The following is an 18,912-nucleotide window of genomic DNA, read 5'->3' as shown; positions in this document are numbered from 1 at the left end:
GTAACGGTTGTGGACCGAGTGCTATGGTACTAAGAATGAACACAATGTAAACTGACACATATATAATCTATATATATAAAATAAGAGTTTTGTCTGTACATTGCTCAGAATTTGAAAAGAATGGTATTTCTGTATCAGTCATGTCCACAATAACAAGGAAATGCACTTTTTACTTTTCTGTAATTTCTGTCTGTCTGTCTATCTGTCTGTATGTATGTAGGGCCTACACGCATCACGAGAAAACGGCTGAAGAGAATTTAATGAAAATCGGTATGCAAAGTCGAGGAATAAGTCGCTACAATCTAAGCGATAAATAATTCTATTCACGCTGATAAAAATGGTAGTTTAGGGGAAGGTCTAAAATTTAATTTTCAAATATTTATCTTATTAGTGGTCCTATCTTAATAAAAATTGGTATGCAAAGTAGGGGAATAAGTCGCTACAATCTACACTATAAATAATTTTATTCACGCAGAGTGAAATGGTAGTTTAGGGGAAGGCCTAAAATTTAATTCTTAAATATTTACGTCATTAGTGCTCCTATCTCATTGAAAACTCGTATACAAAGTCGGAAAATGAGCCACTACAATCTAGGCTATAAATAACTGTATTCACGCTGAATGAAATGGTAGTTTAGGGGAAGGCCTAAAATTTAATTTTCAAACATTTATATTATTAGTGGTCGTATTGATAAATACTTCATAACCAGAGTTATATAGAATTAAATTTCCGATCATTTATGTCTTATACATTTTTACCATACTGGCTATGTTAACAAAGATATTCATAAATTTGTATTTTTGTTGCTAAGTCCATATTGACACCGAACCACGAGAAAATAGGTTAACAGAATTTAATGAAAATCGGTATATAGAGTCAGGGAATAAGATATCGATATCGCATAACCTTGATCAACAATAACTTTACATTGACCATTGTTTATTGTGATGTTCTTTGTCTCTTATGCTGCCTCTCAACTCCGATAGATGGGATTACTGCTGTGTACCGAGTATAATAGCCTGACTGAATATTGGTGGGAAATAGCCGGGGAGTTAGAAAGCTTTCTTCTTTATCATGCCATTCCTCTGGTTCATACATCTTCTGATACAGCTGGTACATAACACACTGGTTCTTAATAGTATTCCAGTTATTCGATCCCTACTCTGACGCGCTGTTTTGAATGAGCAGTGTGCATACTTACGGCAGAGGCTGACGTAGTAGTAGTAGTAGTAGTCGTAGTAGTAGTATGGCCTGGTCTAGAGAAACAGCTTAGGCCTATTCCAAATTATAGCACAACAATTCACTGAATAACTCAAAAAACAACCCTGAAGAGAGCCGTTTCCTAAGAAAAGCTTCTTCCTCTTCACTTTTATTAAATTCTACATTCATTTTATTCCTAATTATCAGTGAAGAGGAGGTTTCTCCTCTGGTTTGGAGGAAAAATTTGCCTCCAAGTCACATAGATTTTTCTGCCTCCGCCAGTGTAGTGAATCGATATTTTCCGATTCATCCGGTACTCCTAGGAAACAGATTAGTAAAAGAGCATAGTTTTGGCCCTGGGAGTCTCCACTATTCGAACCTCTCCCCGCTGAAGAAAGACGAAGAGTGTTCACGAATCACGGCTGTCTGCGGCTTGGTCATTCAAGCTCTGGAACTTTGGACTGTTAGATCAGCAGTGTAGTCCTGTTCGTTAAAAGTGAGAAAATGTGTGGTGTTTCATTTGGTCGAGTATTTCGTATGAAAGCATTGCTTTTAATCGCGCCATTCCTACTGACCTCATTGTAAGGTATGTTCATTTCAGTTGGGAAAACCACTAAGATAGTCTTTCTGAGGATGTAAAAAGGCAGGTGGAGAGAGAGTGTCTGCCATTATAATGAAAACTCCCCAACCTGATTGTGACTGATGGTATGCAAACGGGTCTACCATTACAGTGAAAATTCCCTAACTCAGTCTTCATATGAGAAAAGATGTTTGGTGACTTCCCCGTCGCGTTTCTAGGGTAACGTTAAGAGCTATGCAATTTAATACAATCTTGCTCACAACGTGTACACTAGAATTCCGTATGCAATTTAGAATTCCGTAGCAAAGCACGGGTATATCAGCTAGTACAATGTCTGAGTAACAAAATATGTAGTTGATACTCTCTAGAAGAAGAGTCGACTATACACTGTATCAGCTTAAGCGAAGAATTTGGCACTTGGTGTATTAAGTAACCAAGCCGTGTTGATAGGGCTCCATGGTTGATTGTTGGAGTTGTGCAGAATGTGATGTTTTTGAATCCTTGTTGAGATGAAAGCAGACACTGCGCGTGGTGATATTAATTGGTGGAATTCTCAGTTCATAGCGGAACAACAAATTGGACCTATTAAAATTGAGAAAAGCCAGTAAAATGTAAAGTACGCGGAAAGAGGAAAAGATTACCACAAAGTGAATGGACACTCACCTCGCGCTGCGGTGTGTGTAGCTTAGCTGATAGTGTGCGACTGGTGGCGGAAGGAGGGCAGGCGCATGTGGGTTGGGTAGAGTGGAGGTAGCTTGGGAGGGGATGGGGTTGGGGTGGTGGGGTTTGGAAGGGAGAGGAGGGGGAATTTAAGGCGGAGCTGAAGGTTGTGGGAGAAAGGGTAATTATCCAAGAAAATAAAACAAATGACCTTTTTGTCATATTTCTCTGAAAGTTTCACAACATAAACGGGTGACCAAAATGCGTCACAGACACACACACGAAAATATAATGTCATGAAATAAATAAAAGCATTTTAAGAAAGTGGTAATTCACATAACTGTTAGCCACACGTCTTCTCCCATCTTTACAGATTCACCAGCATCTCAATATTTTGATTTAACCATCTCGACAGATATTGGCTTTACAAACATATATTTTTTCTTTTATTTAATTTTATTTCCATTCGCCTGAAAATAATGACATATACAAAAAAAAATACCCTTCACACGCTTCCATCCTTGCACGGACCGAACACGTTTGTTGAACTTCGACCAGCTCATGCAATAACAATTTTTACTTATAAGTTCAACTGCAGGAATTGCAGGATCGCAGCATTAGAATTACCGCCTGTTACCTGTCCCTGAAAAAATGACGTGATAATTCAAAACCTATCTCCACTTGGAGATGATATTACAGCCACCTTCCCTTTGGAATTAGTATTTCAAATGATGGTTTATAAAGTTACTCTGAAATACGTGGACTCGCCTCAAATTCAATTGACACAATGCCTGATTTCAAGATGGCGCATCACTCTTTTATACTTTTTACTCCCACTCTCATACCATTTTCATTTGCCGCCAAGAATTTTACAGACACCTTTCCTACCCCATAAAAATGTATTGAAGGCAGGTGTCACTGTAACACATAAGTGTTCATTTAGTAGCAATGTTATTGATGAGCATTTAAGAAATTCTCCCAACAAATTGAATTGTTAAATTATCTCATAAGATAGGCACTATATTTGGTCGAACAAGTGCGTATTTTGACAAAATTCCTTCCGGAGCTATTTAGCGGTCTAAAATCTGTATCATTAATGACCAAATTGTTGCACATCAAATTTCCCAACATTTATTACAGCAGTTTGTTGCCAATTTTTTAAAATGTACTTTTTATTAGAACAAATAGTCTACTGTACCCATGCTCCTTTTCCACGTGTGGGTGACGTAATTTCTCTAGCGAGAGAATGAGAACAAACACCTGGTCCTCCATGTGCAGTCTCTGGTCAGAGATAAAAAATGTGGCTAGAGTTCCTGACTCTAGGACTCTTTAGGACTCTGGTTCCTTATGACACGAAAGACATGGTTTCAAGATATATATATTCTCATGTAAATTTGTAGCAAGCAGGTTATTATTTCTCTATGAGTTCTTGAAACAAATTTTCATGTACATATATGTTTAGGTTAGGTGACGCTGTTTAAAGAAGAAAACTGAAACGTTTACCACAGAAACCTTTTCAGAATGAAATAAAACGTACACTTCCACGTAGTATAGAATTTCGAAAATAACAAACGAGTAAGCCGTACTGTGGAAATCATCCACGAAAACAAAAGTTTCGGACAAACTGATTGCTGTTTAATAGCGATTTTAATATGTATGGAGTTTTAGTTGATTTTTACAAAAAAATCGGATGTAAGGACAATCCACAACAGCGAGTAAATATCTCGCCATTATGAATTCTCGCTATAATACTGTACTTAAAATTCTCCACAAAATCAATATCATTGACTCAAATTATCATTGAACTTTTCCTTCTCTCTTTCTTGTTGTCATTATTATTGTTTTGCTTTTCTCCACACCAATGGTTCATTGTGTGGGTTACTGTAGTCATGTCCTAGTTCGTGAACCATGGGCAACAGCTGAGTGGCCTAGGAAGTGGTCCTAGGAGTCAGAATACCACTTGCTATGGGATGGGAGTGGGTATCTCGGACATATTCTGAGTCATGGCCCTCCTTGTGCTCAGGCGACTAGGGCTATACAATCTACTGGTAGTCCCTAAACCGTTAGAAGAGAGATCCTCAATTGGACTATGTGTAAGTAGGGTAGCATCCTGCTTCATGAATGTACTGAGCTAAGAATATTATAAGCAAGATTCCGACCTATGGGAGTAATGGAGTCCCACACAAATTTGACAGGTGAGGGACTCCTTGGAAACAACTTGGCGAATGAAATGGAATTCGATGGGGAGCTATCAATATTAACGGGGCTTATGGAAGAAAAAGAGAGCCAAGAATAACGGCTGAAAGGATTCGTTGTGCTGACCACGCAACATTTTTCAATGATACAGACCCCTATCTGATCTCTAGTGAACAAAGTATCTTTAGGCCTAGGGTAGAGAAAGTGAAATCTGCCTGCAAACGAATAAGGGTAGAAAATCTCCAGGATGAGGAAATTATACAGAAGTACATGGATATGATTAGTGAGAAATTTCGAACAGTGAACAGTAAGCAGGTTCAGGATATACAAAGAGAATGGGTGACATAAAGGGATGCTGTAGTAGCAACAGCAAGGCGATGCCTAGGAACAACTCTGCGTAAAGACGGGAAAAAGCAAACATCTTGGTGGAATGATGAAGTGAGAGCAGCTTGTAAACATAAAAGGAAGGCTTATCAGAAATGGCTCCAAACAAGGGCCGATGCAGGTATGGAATTGTAGGCAGATGAAAGAAACAGAGCGAAACCAATATTTGTTGAATCCAAAAAGAAGTCGTGGGAAGATTTTGGTAATAACCTGGAAAGGCTAGGTCATGCAGCAGGGAAAACTTTCTGCACAGTAATAAAGAATCTTATGAACAGAGGAGAAAAGGAAATGAACAGTGTTTTGGGTAATTCAGGTGAACTCATAATAGATCCCACGGAATCACTGGACAGGTGGAGGGAATATTTTGAAAATCTTCTCAATGTAAATGGAAATCTTCCTGGTGGTGTCGTGAACAACCAAGCTCATGGGAAGAAAGAAAATGATGGTGGTGAAATTATGCTTGAGGAAGTGAAAAGGATGGTAAATAAACTCGATTGTCATAAAGTAGCAGGAATAGATTAAATAAAACCTGAAATGGTGAAGTATATAGGCAGGGATGAAATGGCTTCATAGAGTAGTAAGATTAGCATGGAGTGTTGGTAAGGTACTTTCAGACTGGACAAAAGCATTAATTTCACCTATATATAAGCAAGGGAACAGGAAGGATTGCAACAACTATCAAGGTATCTCATGGATTAGTATACCAGGCCTCTTAAAACCATAAAAGTAGTTAGTGGGACGTAAAGCAAATAACATTATTATTAGTATACCAGGCAAAGCATTCACTGGCATCTTGGAAGGGAGGGTGCGATTAATGGTTGAGAGGAAGTTGGATGAAAACCAATGTGGTTTCAGATCACAGGGGGGCTGTCAGGATAAGATTTTCAGTATGCGCCAGGTAATTGAAAAATGTTACGAGAGGAATAGACAGTTGTGTTTATGTTTCGTAGACCTAGAGAAAGCACATGACAGGGTACCGATGGAAAATATGTTCACTATATTGGGGGACTATGGAATTAAGAGTAGATTATTGAAACCAATCAAAGGCATTTATGTTGACAATTGGGCTGCAGTGAGAACTGATGGTAGAATGAGTTCTTGGTTCAGGGTACTTACAGGGGTTAGACAAGGCTGTAATCTTTCACCTTTGCTGTTTGTAGTTTATATGGATCATCTGCTGAAAGGTATAAAGTGGCATGGATGGATGGATGGATGGATGGATGGATGGATGGATGGATACATACATACATACATACATACATACATACATACATACATACATACATACATACATACATTATACACTGTTATGCCTTTCAGCATTCAGACTGCAAGCCTCTGTGAATTTACTAAACGTCACCACAATTCTCGATTTGCAACTAGTGTTGTGGCCTCATTTAGTTCTATACCTCTTATCTTTAAATCGTTAGAAACCGAGTCTAACCATCATCGCCTTGGTCAACCTCTACTTCTCTTACCCTCCATAACAGAGTCCATTATTCTCCTAGGTAACCTATCCGCCTCCATTCGCCTCACATGACCCCACCACCGAAGCCGGTTTATGCGTACACCTTCATCCATCGAGTCCATTCCTAAATTAGCCTTTATCACTTCATTCCAAGTACCCTCCTGTCATTGATCCCACCTGTTTGTACCAGAAATCATTCTCAATACTGTCATGTCTGTTACTTCTAACTTATGAATAAGATATCCTGAGTCCACCCAGCTTTCGCTCCCATAAAGCAAAGTTGGTCTGAAAACAGACCAATGTAAAGATAGTTTCGTCTGGGAGGTGACTTCCTACTTACAGAATACTGTTGATTGCAACTGCGAGCTTACTGCATTCGCTTTACGACACCTTGATTCAATCTCACATACTATATTACCATCCTGGGAGAACACACAACCCAAATACTTGAAATTATCGACTTGTTCTAGCTTCTTATCACCAATCTGACATTCAATTCTGTTGAATTTCTTACCTACTGACATCAATTTAGTCTTCGAGAGGCTAATTTTCACACCACACTCATTGCACCTATTTTCAAGTTCCAAGATATTAGACGCAGGCTTTCGGCACAATCTCCCATTAAGACCAAGTCGTCAGCATAGGCCAAACTGCTTACTACATTTCCACCTAACTGAATCCCTCCCTGCCATTTAATATCTTTCAGCAGATGATCCATATAAACTACGAACAGCAAAGGTGAAAGATTACAGTCTTGTCTAACCCCTGTAAGTACCCTGAACCAAGAACTCATTCTACCATCAATTCTCACTGAAGCCCAATTGTCAACATAAATCCCTTCGATTGATTTTAATAATCTACCTTTAATTCCATAGTGCCCCAGTATAGCGAACATCTTTTCCCTCGGTACCCTGTCATATGCTTTCTCTAGATCTACGAAACAAATACAACTGCCTATTCCTCTCGTAGCATTTTTCAATTACCTGGCGCATACTGAAAATGTTATCCTGACAGCCTCTCTGTGGTCTGAAACCACACTGGTTTTCATCCAACTTCCTCTCAACGACTGATCGCACCCACCCTTCCAAGATGCCAGTGAATACTTTGCCCGGTATACTAATCAATGAGATACCTCGATAGTTGTTGCAATCCTTCCTGTTCCCTTGCTTGTAGATAGGTACAATTACTGCTTTTGTCCAACATGACGGTACCTTACCAACACTCCATGCTAATTTTACTACTCTATGAAGCCATTTCATCCCTGCCTTCCCACTATACTTCACCATTTCAGGTCTAATTTCATCTATTCCTGCTGCTTTATGACAATGGAGTTTATTTACCATCCTTTCCACTTCCTCCCGTGTAATTTCACTAACACCATTGTCCTCCTCCCAACGAGCTTGGCTATTCGCAACACCACCAGGATGATTTCCTTTTACATTGAGAAGATGTTCAAAATATTCCCTCCACCTCTCCAGTGATTCCCTGGGATCTATTATGAGTTCACCTGAATTACTCAAAACACTGTTCATTTCCTTTTTCCCTCCCTTCCTATGATTCTTTATTACTGTCCAGAAAGGTTTCCCTGCTGCTTGACCTAGCCTTTCTAGGTTATTACCAAAATCTTCCCACGACTTCTTTTTGGATTCAACAACTATTTGTTTCGCTCTGTTTCTTTCATCTATGTACAAATCCCTGTCTGCCTCGGCCTTTGTTTGGAGCCATTTCTGATAAGCCTTCTTTATATGTTTACAAGCTGCTCTCACTTCATCATTCCACCAAGATGTTCGCCTTTTCCCATCTTTACACACAGTTGTTCCTAGGCATTCCCTTGCTGTTTCTACTACAGCATCCCTGTATGCCACCCAAACACTTTCTATATCCTGAACATGCTTACTGTCCACTAGTCATGTCAGCGTTTTCCGGGCTTGTAGGCCGTGGTCCAGGAGCGAGTGAATGTCCCGATGTTTCACTGAAGACTGCGTTCGCCATTGTCAAGGGTTCCGACTGACTTCGATAGCAGTGAAGCTCTCAGTGGAATGAAGTGCTATTGTAATTCCACCTATTTATATAGTGCAGGATACCGTACGCTGCTCGCCTATTGGCCGCCATGGTGGGGGGGGGCGGTCGCTGATTGGCTGTTCTTCGGCCAATGGTTGAAGCGTTAGGGAGCCCGGTGTACATTGACCTGCCTTGGCGGAGACAGGCAGCTGATCACCCGTTGCTTTCTTCTGGCCTGCCACAGCTATCGTGTCCTTCAGGATTTAGAGCTTTCAAGACTGGAAACTAGGCTTTGTTTACCCGTTCAGATTCCCCCTTATGGTTGACGCTGTTGGTGTGCTTTAGTATTTCAATGGCTTCCCTCTGTAACCGGGCGTGATAAGACACAGTAGTTGACAGTACTCGGTGTTGCTGTACTGTATGTCATGGCCTGCTAGTAGCGAGTGTTCAGCGGCTGATGATCTATCTGTCTGTCCCAGCCAGCTATATCTTTTATGCTCCTTCAGTCGTGTTGCGATGCTGCATTTGGTAGTGCCTATGTATACCTGGCCGCAGCTGCACGGGATCTAGTAGACACCTGCTGTGGAGAGAGGATGGCGCTTGTCTTTGGCAGACCTAAGCAGTTCCTGGATTTTCTTCGTCGGCCTGTATATGGTTTTATCCCCATGGGACTCCTGTCGCCTCCCTATTCTGTCAGTTACTTTCTCGATATACGGCAGAAAGGCTTTACCTGCTGGCCGCTCTTCTTTTTTCTTGGTTGTTGGACGTCTGAGATGGAGTGCTCGCTGAATATCTTTAGGGTTGTACCCGTTAGTGAGTAGTGCCCTGGTGAGGTGGCTACTGGAGTCCCATGGGGTTAAAACCATATTCAGGCCTACGAAGAAAATCCAGGAACTGCTTAGGTTTGCCAGAGACAAGTGCCATCCTCTCTCCACAGCAGGTGTCTACAAGATCCCATGCAGCTGCGGCCAGGTATACATAGGCACTACCAAACGCAGCATCGCCACATGACTGAAGGAGCATAACAGACATAGTCGGCTGGGACAGACATATAGATCATCAGTCGCTGAATACTAGCTGCTAGCAGGCCATGACATACAGTACAGCAACACCGAAGTACTGTCAACTACTGTGTCTTATCACGCCTGGCTACAGAGGGAAGCCATTGAAATCCTAAAGCACACCAACAGCTTCAACCGTAAGGAGGAATCTGAACTGGTAAACAAAGCCTGGTTTCCAGTCTTGAAAGCTCTAAATCCTGAAGGACACGATAGCGGTGGCAGGCCAGAAGAAAGCAACGGGTGATCAGCTGCCTGTCTCCACCAAGGCAGGTCAATGTACACTGGGCTCCCTAACGCTTCAACCATTGGCCGAAGAACAGCCAATCAGCGACCGTCCCCCACCATGGCGAGAGCTACGCTGCTATCGAAGTCAGTCGGAACCCTTGACAATGGCGAATGCAGTCTTCGGTGATACGTCGGGACATTCACTCGCTAGTGGACCACGGCCTACAAGCCCGGAAAACACTGACATGTTTTGTAACGGCGGCCGTGAAAGCCTCAATTGCTACGTTACTGTCCACTGTTCGAAATTTCTCACTAATCATATCCATGTACTTCTGTCTAATTTCCTCGTCCTGGAGATTTTCTACCCTTATTCGTTTGTAGACCGATTTCACTTTCTCTACCCTAGGCCTAGAGATACTTAGTTCACTACAGATCAGATAGTGATCTGTATCATCGAATAATCCCCGGAAAACTCGTACATTCCTAACAGATTTCCTGAATTCAAAGTCGGTTAAGATAGTCTATTATGGATCTGGTACCTCTAGCCTTCCATGTGTAGCGGTGAATAGCCTTATGCTTTAAGAATGTATTCGTAACTGCTAAACCCATACTAGCACAGAAGTCCAGCAAACGCTTCCCATTCCCATTAGCTTCCATATCTTCCCAACATTTACCAATCACCCTTTCGTATCCTTCAGTTCTATTCCCAACTCTCGCATTGAAATCGCCCATTAGCACTATACTATCCTTGCTGTTGACCCTGACCACGATGTCACTCAATGCTTCATAAAACTTGTCAACATCATCATCATCATCATCATCATCATCATCTGCACCCTCACATGGTGAATACACGGAGACAATTCTAGTCCTAATTTCTCCAACTGCCAAATCTACCCATATCATTCGCTCATTTACGTGCCTAACAGAAACTATGTTGCGTGCAATGGTATTCCTGATAAAGAGCCCTACCCCAGACTCTGCCCTTCCCTTTCTAACACCCGTCAAGTACACTTTATAATCTCCTATCTCTTCCTCGTTATCTCCCCTTACCTGAATATCGCTTAATCCTAGCATATCCAGATGTATCCTCTTTGCTGACTCAGCCAGTTCTACTTTCTTTCTTCCATAAGCCCCATTAATATCGATAGCTCCCCATCGAATTCCATTTCGTTCGCCAAGTTGTTTCCAAGGAGTCCCCCGCCTGTCAAATGGGAGTGGGACTCCGTTATTCCCATAGGTCTGAGGCTTGCTTAAAATGGAGGGATTCAGTTAGGCGGAAATGTACTAAGCAGTCTAGCCTATGCTGACGACTTGGTCTTAATGGCAGATTGTGCTGAAAGCCTGCAGTCTAATATCTTGGAACTTGAAAATAGGTACAATAAGTATGGTATGAAAACTACCCCCTCGAAGACTAAAATGATGTCAGTAGGTAAGAAATTCAACAGAACTTAATTTCAGATTGGTGATACAAAGCTGGAACAGTTAGATAATTTTAAGTATTTAGGTTGTGTGTTCTTTGAGGATGATAATATAGTAAGCGAGATTGAATCAAGTTGTAGTAAAGATAATGCAGTGAGCTCGCAGTTGCGATCAACAGTGTTCTGTAAGAAGGAAGTCAGCTCCCAGACGAAACTATCTCTACATAGGTCTGTTTTCAGACCAACTTTGCTTTATGGGAGCGAAAGCTGAGTGGACTCAGAATATCTTATTCATAAGTTAGAAGTATCAGACATGAAAGTGGCGAGAATGATTGCTGGTAAAACAGGCAAGAGTGTACTCAGGACGAGGAGATAAAGGCTAAGTTAGGAATGAACTCGATGGATGAAGCTGTACGCATAAACCGGGTTCAGTGGTGCGGTCATGTGAGATGAACGGAGGAGGATAGGTTACTTAGGAGAATAATGGATTCTGTTATGATGGGTAAGAGGAGTAAAGGGAGACAAAGACGATGATGGTTAGACTCAGTTTCTGGCAATTTAAAGATAAGAGGTATAGAACTAAATGAGGCCACAGCACTAGCTGCAAATAGAAGATTGTGCTGATGTTTAGTAAATTCACAGAGGCTTACAGACTGAACGCCGAAAGGATAACCATCTATAATGATAATGTATGTATGTATGTATGTATGTATGTATGTATGTATGTATGTATGTATGTATGTATGTATGTATGTATGTATGTATGTATGTATGTATGTATGTTCTCCAAACTCATCCCCCATTCTTGAACGACCAATTTTTCTCCACAAGACGGTCTACAAATTCAGAAAAAGTGTATATTAACCGAGACACTGGATGTGAAAGCCAAAGTTTTAATGTGTTTCAACTTCGATTGTAGGTCAGATGTCTTCTGTTATTCTCTTAATGGATACTCTTACACTGAACAACTCAAAATAATTTCCTCGTTCCTGTTTTTATTTTTTATTTCTGCTGGTGTTGTCAATATTTCTCCAGTTTTATCCTTTCTGAAATCTTATTACCATAAGTAAACAACAGTGTGTTCATAGCTCTACCTGTATAAGCTGTCTTGGCTGATGAATTTTATGTCAAAACCTAAATAAAAAATTTAATCATACTCTCCGAGAGTCTCACACTTGAACACAGAATACCACAGTACCTCTGGATTCTAAAACATTTAATAAACTAAATTAATAGAAATGGTATTAATAGTAAATAAAGGATAATACCTGCACAAGTTCCAATACACCAAGCTACCAAAGGTTTTGTAATACGACCATCTTTTAAAGCTGCACAAACTTCATATTCTTCAACACCGCCGACTTCACCTAGCAACACAATCATCTTTACCTGCAGAAACAAAATACATTATTAAAATTAAAAAAGGAAAGTTAATAGCTTACAACTATGAATCTTTGGGTCCAAGAGTGAACTTAGAGTGATATAAAACAATCTGACAATGTATTCACCACAAAAAACATTATTTTCTGCCTCTCTTCCAGTAGAGCTGTACCATATTTTGCTACAGGGTAAGTGCTCAAGTAAATGAACATTTAAGGACCACAAAATTGAACATTAATATTTAATCAGTGATATTAATGATCTAGGAATAAAAAGTTCTCCTTACTTTATGTGTGAAGAATGGGGACTTGAATGACTTGGTTTAGTACCCTGAAATACAACAGTAAAGACAAGAAAGATGATGGCAAACTTCATGTTTAATTGAACATTAAAGAATGACCATTTTGTTTTATTTGGTGACTAATGTTGCAACAGTAAAGGATCGGAAATAAAACAAACATTTAGGGACGTCATTTACTTAATTTTATATTTTAAACATATTTTATAGCAGTTTGGTAGTATATGAGGGACAATACTAGCATACATACAGGTACAAATACATTTTTGCTGATCTGAAATATTAACCAGGCATATTTATATTTTACCAATCACAACAATTATATATTTTTTAAACTAGTGGAAAACTAAACTGGAACTACCAATACACACGATCTGTGACTGGACAGAAGATTGGTGGCACTTATTCAAAATGTTTAATCTTGGGCATTTACTGGTTCTCGTCATTCACTAGTAAGCTAATCCTACTTGTTCTTTGTTGAATTACATTTCTTCATGTATCAAGGTACATTAACTACAGTAAAGCTTTGATTATATGGTTTTCAGAGACCCAAAGATAAAAAGACGTGTGCGAAAAACAATGTAACTGTAAGTGTGCCTACACTATGAGAGAAAAAATAAAGGAGAGTACTGCATTCAAAATTATATATATTTAGGTTAATACAAACTTGCAACATACATTATACAAAATTTTGTATTCAACTACACAGAAAAATTGATTATTTTAGACTGTTTCTTACTGCCTGCTGCTACGGCATAAAGTACACCCTCATATCGCAATAAGTCTTTGATTATTTCACCAGACACATTATGGTACTTTCTAGGACTTGTAACAACCACATCAAAACTCACGAGAGTGTTCGACAGCTGACCATCATCATCATCATCATCATCATCATCGTCATTGTTCCGGTGTTAAAACTGCTGTGTTTAATCGTATTTTGAAAGATGTTGTGCATCACTTTAATTTATTTCGGAAAGCCTCACGAAAAGATGTTAAAGAACATTACCGATGGACAAGAGTCATAGTCTTTATTTTGATTTTATACTCTATAAAATTGTTATCAACATTTTATTTTCTATACGTCAAGAACAGTGTCTTTTAATTTGGGAACGTGAACTCGATAAATCATTCATGTAACTTGAAATTATATGTATAAGGTATTTAGTGTTATTTAATTATTCTGCAACTCTACTAAATTAATTTGGTTATTGTGTAAAATTTTATAATGTAAATAACAGTGTATCTAGTATTTGTAGAAGTTAAGTTGTATAGTATCATTTGAAGTAATTCCACATACTGTATATCAGTTGACTATATTTGTAAGTAGTACAGGAGATATTATAAGTAGAATTTTGTAAACAATATAAATTTATTAAGGATGAGCTGTGTGTTTAATAGAAAACATTGTTAGCGTAAATTGTATAATATTGTATTATAGGAAAATTTTCTTCTCTTGTTAATTTAATATTTAGTGCTTGACAATAATGTATTTTAGTGTAGCATTTGCCACCGAGGTAGACACCTCATTTGCAAATAAAGACATTTTGATTTTTGATTTGAACACTTCTGAGGCAGGGTGTACCGACACGAGTGAGAGGACTTTTCCAATCGTTTCTTCATATCCGGTAATATCCTGGTTCAGCAGAAAGTTTTTTTTAGAAGCGTTCTGGGACAGGCCAGAATAACGACCTTTCCTATTGGTGAATACGGAGATCTGGAGAAAGTTCGCATTCTCATTCGTCTACTTGTGATCACTCTATTTCCAGTTTAGGGCTCCTTGTGAGAGCGAGGCAATTGTCCGCGTCTTTGAATTCTGATCACCTTAGCGGGCAGAAGTGCTCTGCGTCCATCCAGTCTCTGGACTCTAGCCCCCTAGGTAAGCGCTATCATCTTATGTGTGAGTTAATTTAAATTCTTATTTGTGTTTTAACCCCTTTTCTCATTTAATGTGTAAAGATCTGTTTTCTTTTGAGATTGCCTCCTGTCATTCTGTGTCAACTTCAATGTTAAAGTTTAATCCATATCGTCGGAAGATTACTGTTTGTGTTTTATAAATTTATTTAAATAACCTTTGTTTTAATGTGCTTAATTGTCATCGGCTATGTCATTGGTTTGTTTTTATTTTATTTTGTATCATTTTATTTTGTTGTTAATAATTAATAGATTAACTGAGGGTGGTTATCAAGAACCTTTTCTTCCCCATAACTTTATACTTTCCCACAGACTCAATAGGGGTCCCGCAACTTTCACGTCCTTTCTGTAGTTGTCGTTTGAACTACCTGTGAGTTAAGTTTTACCTCGCGTATGGTTTGATTTTGCGTATATTGACAAGTTTACCGTCTCATTCCTATCATTTTATGTTTTTGAATTAAACCTACCACCGCAGTCATAATCATCTTCCTTGCCCAACACCTGCTCAATGACCTCAACAACTTTGGTCATGATCATGGGTTCCATAGTAATGACTTTCACATCGACATTATGTATTGATCAAACAATGCCCAATCTTCCAAACTGTCCCATTCTTCATCACCGCCAACTGCATCAGTATCAAGTGCAAATCAAGCAATCACAGAATCCTACTTCATGAAAACATTTGCATATGGTTAATTTCAACACTTGTTGCCACAAAGCTGTGATGTAATGCATTCCCTATTGAAGAGATTAAAGTTACAATTTTGGAACCACAGTTATTGTATTTTCAATTGTTGCTTGTTGTTTAAAGGGGCCTAACATCTAAGGTCATCAGCCCAAACTATATTTTCAAGAAAGTATATTTATGCACACTTGTTTTGTCTTATCAATTGTCAATTTCACACTGTGAATACTTCAATATCAATATCAATCAATACTGATCTGCATTTAGGGCAGTCGCCCAGGTGGCAGATCTCCTATCTGTTGTTTTCCTAGCCTTTTCCTAAATGATTTCAAAGAAATTGGAAATTTATTGAACATCCCCCTTGGTAAGTTATTCCAATCCCTAACTCCCCTCCCTATACATGAATATTTGCCCCAGTTTGTCCTCTTGAATTCCAACTTTATCTTCATATTGTGATCTTTCCTACTTTTATAAACGCCACACAAATTTATTCGTCTACTAATGTCATTCCACGCCATCTCTCCGCTGACAGTTCGGAACATACCACTTACAGATCAGATGTTTACTGTATTAACCAGCATTTCGTCTTAGGTCTGACACTAGACTCATCAGAGTGGGATGTGTCAAACCCTACCCACTGACGCTGGGGTGTATGCAGGTGAACTTATCAGAAGCCCATTATAAGAGGCACAGTCTGATAACTGCATACGGGAGATAAATCTCCATAATGGAATTATTGCCCGCCTAGCAATTCCAAATGGAAAATTACAAGTTCCCATCGAGGGAATTAGATATTTTTCATATGAAAGCAGACCGTGCATACAGTGCTCTTCATCATGATACTGAAATTACAAAAGAAGTTACCAATTACAACCACTTCCCACAGGTCTATGTCAACTGTATAATGAAGGTATTGCTATAAAGAAAGCAAAGATGAGGGATTTATTGATATGTGCAAGTTCATCCCACTCCAATACCATGAGTTCTATCAGAATCTGAAAGAAACAGAGTGAGAGTGACATAATTTATTTATAATCTAGAGCAATGCTCAATATGTATTTTTCACTTCATTGTTGCATTTATATTGTACTTTCCACTTCACTGTAGCATTTATATTGTAATTATGCTTTAGATCAGTAGTCCACTGTTTGAAGATGTATTATTTTCTCTAATGTGTGACCTACATATGTTTTTACATTGCACAGAAGATTGAAAAACAAATAATTTACTGATGAGATTGAACTCAAAATCAAAATTAATGTGTTTTTTTTCGTTCCCCAATAATATTCTATTTGTGGGTTAGATCTTTATTCGGGGTAACCATTCAATTGAAAAAAAGTATTACTGCACAACTTATGTTAATAGATTATATAACATGTACTGTATTTGTTTTTTAATTTTTCCGGATTATCCAGTTTTTCGATAATCTGGATCACTTCTGGTCCCACTTAATCCGGATAAATGAGGTTCTTGTGTAGATTCAAAGTATCTCATGTATAATGGCACCACTCACAGGTAACACAGACCTATAGTTTTCGTCACATAAAGGTACAACTCACAAGCAATGTAGACCCATGGTGTTCCTCATATAGTGGTACTAATCACAGGCAATGTAGACCCACGGTGTACCACACATTATGGTAACATCCATAGACAACACAGACCCATGGTGTTCCTCACATAATGGTACTACTCATAGGTAACACAGACCCATTCTGAACACAGTGGAACCAACCCATTCGAGCGCAACGCTCGGCACCTATTCCCACTAGACGCTAGTCTCTGCAGCCCAGCACCCCACTTCCCTGTCTTGGTGGGATGCACATGAGGGTACAAATCACAGGCAACGCAGCGCGCAGACCGTAGTGTTCCTCACATAATGATACTGCTCCTAGGTAATGTAGACCAGTAGTTTTCCTTACAGAGTGGTGCTAATCGCAAGTAATGTAGACCCATGGTGTTCCTCACATTATGGTACTAATCACAAGCAGTCTCATGGTTATAATTCCATCATCCATTGGCTGCCCCTTTTAGTCACCTCTTACGACAGGCAAGGGATACCGTGTGTGTATTCTTCATCTGTATCCCCCACCCGCCAACCCCTCTGTCAGCAGCTCTGAAAATGGTTTTCCGTGGTTTCCCCACCACCACACCAGGCAAATGCAGGGGTTGTACTTTAATTAACACCACGGTCGCTTCCTCCCCATTCCATTGCAGCCAGAAGACCTACCTGTGTTAGTGTGATGTAAAACAAATATGAAAAAACAAAAACAAATGTCTCAAGACCTCAAAAAGCTGAAAGAAAAAGATAGGAGAAGCTGCTCCAAGGTACAATCACAAGATGACTGAAATCAAATGGGAAGATAAGAAGCCAGTTTGAATACTGTCTACCATGCACAGTGACGACAAGACAAACCCCTAAATAACAAAGTGGGTTCTTAGTGGGCCCACACTCTAAATATTTATTGCTTACACTAAAAGTTAATGTACATTATTTGTGCATGTTTCGAGAAAAAATTAAACCATTTACTTCACCAGCAATCAAAAATTTACAAACATCCATACTTTCCAGGACTCAAGACAAAATTACAATTTATCAACATATGAAATTACATATCTAAAAACTTAATGTTAAAATAGTGTTCTTAATGATAATATTTTCTGGATATTATTTCCCAAGTTACCAAGACGTCCTTTTTAGAAAATTAAGATGTGAGACAGCAGCAAAAAGTTTGTGTAATAAAACACTAATATAAAGTAGTGGGAAATTCAGGTGATTGTAGAAGTGCTAAAATAACATTGTAAAAAATGCCTTGTGTCACTAAACTCATATTGGCCAGCTATAAATTTTAAAACAACATTTTCACAAAATTCAGTGCCTGTGCTAGGCTGTGAGTGTCTTATGATGCTATAAAAGCCAATGCTGTTTATGATACCCATTTGACAAATTTAGAGATGAGTGATGGAATTTCTTTCTTATAATTATTATTTGCCAAAAATAAAATAGAACAGATCCATTAGATTTTATATGATCCTGCCAGGTTGTGTGACATTCTTCTTATTTATGTGTAGTGCGGCAGCATAATACGTTGCTCTGTGGCCAGACAAACAATAACAAACACCAACAAGAAGAATAAGCGAACCAATGAACTAACTGTGAAACCATGGACTACCGGGCGAGTTGGCCATGCGGTCAAGGGCATGCGGCTGTGAGCTTGCATCCGGGAGATAGTGGGTTCGAATCCCACTGTCGGCAGCCCTGAAGATGGTTTTCCGTGGTTTTCCATTTTCATACCAAGCAAATACTGAGGCTGTACCTTACATAATTAAGGCCACGGCCACATCCTTCCAACTCCTACGCCTTTCCTATCCCATCGTCGCCATAAGACCTATCTGTGTCGGTGCGACGTACAGCAAAAAAAAAAAAAAAAAAAAC

At 39.2% G+C, this 18,912-nt stretch overlaps 1 protein-coding gene across 4 annotated transcripts in view; it reads right to left on the bottom strand.

Annotated features, from left to right (window-relative positions):
* Nucleotides 1-18,912, bottom strand: part of ATPCL (ATP-citrate synthase) — a 498,463-nt gene that overhangs the window by 91,290 nt on the left and 388,261 nt on the right. For all 4 annotated transcript variants that reach the window (XM_067140650.2, XM_067140651.2, XM_067140652.2 and 1 more), the window contains exon 14: nucleotides 12,465-12,585. In XM_067140650.2, the coding sequence (XP_066996751.2) occupies nucleotides 12,465-12,585 (121 nt within the window). The remainder of the gene's footprint in view (nucleotides 1-12,464; nucleotides 12,586-18,912) is intronic.

This window comes from Anabrus simplex, chromosome 2 (assembly GCF_040414725.1).
Source record: "Anabrus simplex isolate iqAnaSimp1 chromosome 2, ASM4041472v1, whole genome shotgun sequence".
NCBI classification, from domain to species: Eukaryota; Metazoa; Arthropoda; class Insecta; order Orthoptera; family Tettigoniidae; genus Anabrus; species Anabrus simplex.
Note: the sequence above shows the minus strand (reverse complement) of the source record. Positions and strands in the feature narration are given on the sequence as shown.